General features: G+C 40.7%; 1 protein-coding gene across 1 annotated transcript; it reads right to left on the bottom strand.

Moving 5' to 3' along the window:
- Positions 1-952: 952 nt before the first annotated feature.
- rchy1 (ring finger and CHY zinc finger domain containing 1) lies at positions 953-7747 on the bottom strand. The gene is made up of 9 exons (XM_008287059.1): positions 7686-7747; positions 7058-7177; positions 5002-5117; positions 4692-4770; positions 4538-4582; positions 4393-4451; positions 4028-4057; positions 2758-2878; positions 953-2576 (listed from the first exon to the last, which is right to left on the bottom strand). Exons 1-9 carry the CDS (start codon positions 7734-7736, stop codon positions 2364-2366), a joined length of 834 nt encoding a protein of 277 aa, XP_008285281.1. The 5' UTR covers positions 7737-7747; the 3' UTR covers positions 953-2363.
- Positions 7748-8202: the final 455 nt, after the last annotated feature.

An 8202-nucleotide genomic window follows, 5' to 3' on the forward strand; every position in this document is an offset into this window, starting at 1 on the left:
TGCATGGAGTTGTGACATTTCTTATCATCACACAGATCTGTCTGCATGATGGCGAGGATTCCTCAAAGTCTTCAGAGTCCAGTGAGTCGAATTCATCAGAGGAGGCTGCCGCTCAGGTTGAGCCGTCACAGCATCCCTTGCAGCCGGACTTCACAGAGACCAATCTCCCGGACCCTTCACTGCTCCCCTCTGTTGCAGATGCAGGGTCTTCAGCCCCGCTCGATGCTTCAGCCCTGCCAGACCTCAAAGACCCGCAAACATCTGGTGACGCTGACGCTTTCCCACTCATGCCAGACGATCCTTCTCAAACCTCTCTGGGCGTAGACATCTCTCAGGATATGCCTGAGTCTGACCCTGCACAGGACTCAGTTAACACTGACACTGTGCGTGTCCTACCAGACACAGAGGCCTTTCTACACCCAGTGCTTACAGAAACTGATATAATCAAGGGAACAAATCAACCACAAGTCACCACCACATACCAAGGATTCCCCCAGCATGCCACTCCACCCTTTCCTCCACATGTCATCAAACCAACACCTCTAACATTCTCTGTAGACCCCTCCTTGTCCTTCCCAAAGGGAACCGCCCTGACTGGTGCTCCCGTTTGTTTCACTTTCCAGTTTGTGACCCCTGAGCCCGACCCCCCGAGAGGAGACAGCATGTGAAACTATGCTTCATCTCAGCGTTAGTTCTGCTTAGGTTACGAGTTTGGTTCTTGCTGTACATACACAATGTTGGGTTGATACTTAACCATCACTGTAGCATGAAAGCAAAATGTCCAGACTATACTTGGTTTGTATTTTGATTTCACATTTCCTTTTGTTGTGTTTAATTCTGTTACAACAGTGTTAGTTTAGACGACTGCTGTAAGAATTCTTGAAATGCTTAAACTAAGTGCTGTATGATCAACACCTTAACTGGCAACACCTCAAATGTGTTCATGAGCAGCTGAAAATGAAACTGTGATGAATTTATTTGATCATCAATGCAATGAATTGTGTTGGAGACAATACAATATGGCTTAGTACAATGTTGTTATTTAATAGGAGTTTGTATTACTGTCATTGTGAAACTCAGTTAACCCAACATTTGCAGGTGGAAAAGACACAAAAAAAGTTGTGATCCTGGAATACGGGGCATTTTGTCTCAGCAGCAAAAATGACAGCACTGTCTGTATGTGGATGAGCAGTAAATGCTCAAAAGCTGCTCAACATTGCAGCAGGAATTGTCACATTAGTGTAACGCAACAAACAGGCACAACTAAGAACATGTTTCAAATGCCATCCTGTCATCTACATAGCCAGCTTTAGACAATGAACAGGTCTATTTATAAACCATCTAAATGTCAACCACTTACATTTACATGCATAACTCAATTGTTTGACTTGTCAATGAAGATTCCTCCTCCTTCTGATCAGAATAGTGACATGTTGCACTTTACAGTCGTAGGTGAAGTATGCAAACGAATTAGATAACACAACAGTTTTAAATTACCAGCTGACAAAACTTTGATTTTGTGGGATCAGAACATGAACTTGATATTAAACCGAAACAGAATCGATTTTTATCACTTGTAGAGCAAATTTCTAAAGATCACAGAGAAGGGGAGCCACACTTAAGAACTAAAATATGGACTGAGAAATAAGATGAGGAAAAAACAAAAAGTTTGTTCTTTCACTCACAAAATGTCTCTGTATCTTTTTGACTTTTTTTCCTGCATAAATGCCCTGTGAATCTTACCCTTATGCTTTATCAATCCTTCACTAAAATAAGTAAATGTGCAGACTTACAACAGTGTTAATCATATTGCTGAAGACAGTTTCATTTGTCTAACAAATTTCCAAAGCTGCAGGGTTGTTAAGCTGCTCAGGCTCAGAGAGCATATGGCAAACAGACACATCTGTTCACGCAGTGTCTTACTGCGAGCAGTTAAATGGGAATTATGGTGCAGTTCCTGAACTCATCAAACATTTAACAGACTGTCACACAGTTGACAGTCACATGACACTCCTGGGTTTGTCTCAGCTGATCAGCTGTTTGGTGTTTGTGTGTTGTCTCCATGCCTTTGTGCGTTTCCTCACAGAGTCTAAAAACATGCAGATCCAATGGACCATGACTCTAAATTGTCAGTATGTTAATGTGAAGGTCCTGTGATTGACTGACGACCTGTCGGCGGTGTAATCATCATCTCACCCAATGCATCCTGGGACAGGTCCAGCCCTGAAGACCATAAGAAGGTGCAGAAAATAGATGGATTTTTCTGAAACAAACTAGAAAAACTGTCTACTGCTACACTCCATGTAAGTTACTACAATTAAGTGCACCAGTCAAATCCATCCGTGATGGTTCAGCGAGTACTGCTAATGCGGCGTGGCTGACTCATGTTGATCTTGCTGCTCTGGCTCTGTGTCCGTCTCTGCCTCAGTCTCAGTGTCCTGCTCTGCCTGCTGTTGCTGAGGCTGCTGGATGAGTCCTCCGTCCTGTGCTGTGTTGTAGGAGCCACAGCCGGTGCATTTCATCCCCAACACATGGAAAGGCACCGTGCAGTGGGCTTGGCAGTCATTACATATAATCTATAGTAAGGAAAAACAGAAGGAACAGACTACATATAAAGATAATCAAGTGGACAACAATTGTGCAAATAACACTGAATGAAATGAAAAAAATGAGATTCTGATCCATCAGCAATTCAACCCTAATTTCAAACAAGATAAAACATTACACATGCATTTGATTGGATGATTGAGGTCTTACTCTGACAGTAGCACCCTGGTACTCAGTAGGCATCGGTGACTGAGCAATCTCTTTGTCTATCTGATCCCAGTGGTCCTCCATGTTCCAAGCAGAGTGCATACACAGAGGGCAGCGATACGCTCTGAAACGAGAGAAGGAAAAACGCCATAGATGGCCTCATTCAGTGTCTTTACATGCAGTAACTAGATTAATCATAGAAACTGTGGCAAACTGGATAACACACTTAATTCAACTCGATTCAATTTTATTTGTATAACACAGTTAACATATGTCATCACATAGTGCTTAACATAGTAAGGTATAGACCTTACAAATGTAAACATTCTGTACATGCACTTCAGTGACTGAAGACAACACAGCACACAAATCAGCTTCAGTCAGATGTTGGATTGAAGCATTTTAAATAAGAGGATCAATTAATATACTGATCTCTCATTTCGGCATGTCTTTCTCGCATTCTTGTCTCCAGTCTTTTTACATGCACACTTGCATACCTGCCAACCCTCTTGTTTCTTGGGATTTGCTTATATTTTCGCCCATGGTTCTTCCATTTAAATACTCTCCTGTGTTCTTACGTATATTGCATGGGCAGCAGATATAACCACCGAGCCTATTGAAATTTAATTTGCTGGAAATGAAACTCCAGTAGCAACCTCTGTGGGGGTCAGTGAATCCCAGATCCACTAACTCATGGACTGACAGATGGAGCAAACTGTTTTAAAGGTAGGAAGGGAGGATTATAGTGGGAGCACATGGGGTGTCAGATGTGTCAGTGTGGTGATGGTAAATGATTGACATGGGTCAGGTAGGAGGGTACCAGAGAGGTCAGGACCTTCTCTGGAACTAGACAATCCCAACCTTGTTGCACTGATATTTTAATGCAGGTGGATGCCTAGTAGTGCTTTTAGGATTCACTGTATATGTGGGGGTATGTTGACAGTGGTGGGGATGGGCGAATGGCCCACAGTGGGGCACTGGAAAATTCTCCTTATTTTAAAATTCCACAGTTGACAGCTGTGCACTTGTGAAAAGCTAATCAGTAACCTTGTTTCCTATGTAAAGGTCAGGTGACATTCATGTTCTTCATGAGAAATCTTACTGTAGAAACCCTGTCCTAATTACTGAAACCAGCTTTCTCATTTACTTGATGTTTAAAAAAAAAAAATAAAATAAGTAATCAGCTTACAGGAGAAATGTGACTGTAACCTGATGACCTAATCACATGAAGACCATTATTTAACGAGAAAAAAAAGGACCTTGTAAGACATACCCTGTTCTGACCATGTCATCAAAGCAGGTCCTGCAGAGGAAAGAGAAAAAACACAATGTTATCTTTATGGCATAACAGAGTTTTGAACTATTTATGATAAACTCCTACAGACAACATCGATCAGAACAACATTTGACTTCATCGCCTCAATTTTCTTCTCCTCATCATTCTAAATACATATATTCCTATTTTACAAATACTATGATAACATTTTAATTCATGTTATATCATGTAATCAAGCTGTATAAAAATCTGTCAAGAAAGTATCCTTGATTCACATATTTTTTCCGATGTGCAAAAACAGAAAATACACATAATTCAACCCCATAAAACTCAACTACTATAATTCAGAGAATGAGTCATACTTGTGTAAAAGGTGGCCACAAGGAAGAACATGAGCTCCGATTCTGGATGTGTGAATGTCCTGTATGAAAAGAAAAAACTAAATCACATCAAACTGCAGACAGAAGGATTACATAAAAATCCCTAATACACTGAATGTATCATTACCTCCATACAAACTGGGCAGTTCTGTCTTGAAACATTTTCAACACACTGAAACATAAAACATAATAATAAACTAAAGCAGTGAGGACTCTCATCTGTTGATCATGCAAAACACATATGATGTGCAAGTCGGGAACACAACAAGACTAATAATCACCTTGTGGTTTCCTCGTAGATCCTGAGCTAAACACAAATTGCACTTCTCACAATGAAAGTATTTCTCCCTTGGTCCAATCCTGTAGTGGTCAAAACACAGTGTGCAATAGTGGTAAATCTGAAAACCCAGGGAATTGTTGCTTACAATGTTAGCTGAGTTGGGTGCACAGAAATCCAATATCAGGGCAATTGTGTATGCAACTTTACATCACTGTTAGCATCTGCTACTGAGGTTATAAAAAAACAGCTCCAAAAAACTTTAACAGCCTATTGATGTGTATTTACAACAGCTGAACTCTTATATTTCTTACCTGCATATCCCACAGGGCTGACAGTGATACTGCTTCTTATCCTTGTCGAACAAGTGGCAAATGTCACAGTAATACTCTCCAAACTGTACGTGACATTGCTCACAAGTCTGTTGTGCCTAGAAGAGTAATACATAACATTCGTATAGTTCTTAACCACACTGTACATATAAATGTATATATGACATAAAGGTCAAAGAAAAACAGGTGACATTTACAGTATACAACAGAGGTAAGGATGCAATACCACTTCAATGGCACATGATTCAAAATCTTATCACATCCTACTAATTGCACTATTTCTAAGTTGACAAGCAGAGTTTGTATGGATAATTAAAAACAAATACGTTGAAAAGACAACTTTAGAAAAATGTGTACACACATAATGCAGAAAAAGTGAATACACCTGTGATCACTGTCACCTAAGTTAGAAAATGTGTGAAAATTGAAACACAACTGTGATTTTCATTCACTCAAGCTGCATGAACATAGATATAAAATAAACTACAAACACCAGAACTTTGTCAGTTTGGGACCTATGGGCTGTATCCAACTGTATGTCAGCATTACGGCGCCACATGGAAAAGAATGACGAAGACGGAAAAGGATACAGAAGGATTAGGGACAAGTAAAAAATCTGATGAAATACAGCTGCAGCAGTGATCAAGAAGTTTGGAATGAGTCAAAGTAGTACTAATCAGAGCCACAGCAGCCACAGACAGGGTGCCACATACACAATTTAACTCTGAAAAACACACAAGCAAATCGGGCACAGGGGTTATCAATGGAAATAAGAGTTCTGTGACAGCTCAGATGGGGTGACATCTACTTCTATCAAAATCTAAGAAAAAACTTTTGCTTGCTCTTTGGTTAGATGTGACCAATGTGGCTATTTTAAGGCTCAGATGGGGTCCCGCATGTTTGTTGAGAACCTGGCCAGAACTACCACAGTGAACATACAGTGCCGACAATCAAACACAGAGGTGGGAGTATGATGATATGGAGCTACATGAATGCAAAATGTGTTGGTGAGATGACATTTACGGATGGCACCATAAATGTCTTTGGATATACCAAAATGCTGTTTAACAAGATGACTTCCAGTCTGCATGGCAGAAGAGAAATTTTCCGTAACAATGCAAAATTCACTGCAAATCACACAAATCACACAAGACTTTGTACTGTAGTCCCCACCATTCATGGGGAGCCTGTGAAAGTGGTGGAGAAATACAAATACCTTGGCACAGTCTTCGACCAACAGCTGAAGTTGGACCTTAACACGGATGAGATTCTGAAAAAATGTCATCAATGACAGTATCTCCTGCAGAAGCTGAACTCTTTCGGTGTGAGCAAAAACATCCTCACAACATTTTACCACTCCTTCATAGAGAGCATTATCACCTTCTCTTCTACTTGCTGGTTTAACTCTATCCAGAGTAAAAACCGGCTACTGAGTGTTGTCAAGATCTGCACCAAAATTATCTGGCTCACTGTAAGACCTCTCTCCACCTTTTGTGAGCAACAGACCTTAAGGAAAGCCAGCAAGATCCTTCAGGACCCATCACACCCGCTGTTCTCTGCATTTGAGTGGCGCCCCTCTGCATGTTGCCTTCACTGCCAAGGCTGCCGGACTCAAAGAAGGGGGGCAACTTTTGTTCCCAGAGCTGTCCTCCTTCTAAATGCACAACCACCTCTGACCCGCTGACTCCCTGCTAATGCCGATGTAATATAATGCAATATTTATGACATGGTTTATTTGGGTTGTTTTTATGTCTTTATATGAAATACTCAGTGAGCTTTTGAATTGCCCCGAGGGGATCAATAAAGTTATTGAATTGAACTGAATAAAGAAAAAAATCTTTAATATCTTTAATATTGTGAATCTAAATTGTTAGTATGTACTTTTACATGCCCTAATGTTTAACTATGCAGTAATGTAATCACTGTAATGTGATGCAATTTTAAGTCTTCTAACATTTGAGTGATAGTGCACAGAGCATTCCTGCTACAACTGACAGCAGGGTTAAACACTTAAGCTACAGCTGTTTCTCTCAGTTACCTGCTGCACCACCTGACACTCAGAGCACTGCACCTCTCTGACTTTGAATCGATCCATCTGGTGGTTCTCTTCTGCATCATGGCACAGCCGACACACATACAGTTTCCCACAGCAAGGTGCCTGGAATAAAAAGTGATTAAACAAAGCACAGTCAGGTCAATGATGGTTGTTGTTAATCATACTCGTACTGCAGGTTCTGCTAATACTTTACAGTAGCTTCAACTATTAGGAATTCCTGGCAAAACTGGGTTTTATAGTTATACAACAGGGAAGTCAAAGTTTCATGTCTGTTTCAGTGCGCATATAGAATAAATAACCAGTCCGACATACTAAGATAACTTAACAAACAAACCAGTACGAACAAAATTCTAAAAGCGCCCATCATTTCAACAATATCATTCAGCCTACAGACATGTCACAGATACTGAAGCTCTCTCACTATGTTTGATTCGCTGTTACCGGCTAGCGTTGAACTAACTAGCCAGCTAGCTTTGACTAGTTGCTACCTGCGCCTCACAGACGCGCTAGTCGTTTTACCAGAGGTATAGTTCAGCATATTAAACGTCTCGTAGCCCTCATCACGTATGTAAGGCAAATATCTGCGACACACTTCACAGAGTTAACTCACTTTCAATAAACAGCTGCGCACATAATGCTCACAGCCAGCAGGGGAAGCCATGTTTCGTCCACAGTTTGATTCTTCTTCGCGTGTCGCTTCACGTACTTCGTCCGTTTTAATTCTTCGTTGGTGTTTATTTGCTGGTCGCACACCAAACGTAAAAGGCGCCTACTGCCACCCACTGTTTGATCATGGTAGTGTATCAACTAATATAGATGATCTAAAATGAAGTAAAAGGCAAACAAATAATAATAATAAAAAAAATTTAAGCTATACACTATTATCTCACTGTGTCTCCATCTCCACTCCATTTCTGAGTGTCCCGGGTCTTTGACCTGCACACAATAATGCTCATTTCTGTTCTACAATTCTCCAATTTCATTTTGCAGACGCTTTATCAATTGCGACAAATAACTGAGAGCAGACACAACACAAGCAAGGATCTAGCCAGGAGAAAAAAAAATCTGGATAAGTGCCATAGAGCAAGTTCAAGTGTGATAGGGCGTTGATGCCAATCGCAGGCTGT

The sequence above is a fragment of the Stegastes partitus genome, unplaced genomic scaffold (assembly GCF_000690725.1).
Source record: "Stegastes partitus isolate 25-593 unplaced genomic scaffold, Stegastes_partitus-1.0.2 Scaffold485, whole genome shotgun sequence".
NCBI classification, from domain to species: Eukaryota; Metazoa; Chordata; class Actinopteri; family Pomacentridae; genus Stegastes; species Stegastes partitus.

Excerpts from the sequence above, each read along its gene's own strand:
- rchy1 (XM_008287059.1), bottom strand. The coding sequence starts at position 7,736 with ATGGCTTCCCCTGCTGGCTGTGAGCATTATGTGCGCAGCTGTTTATTG. Across the intron at positions 4,771-5,001 it reads CAGCCCTGTGGGATATGCAG|GATTGGACCAAGGGAGAAAT; the intron begins GTAAGAAATATA and ends TGACCACTACAG. Across the intron at positions 2,879-4,027 it reads GATGACATGGTCAGAACAGG|AGCGTATCGCTGCCCTCTGT; the intron begins GTATGTCTTACA and ends CTCTCGTTTCAG.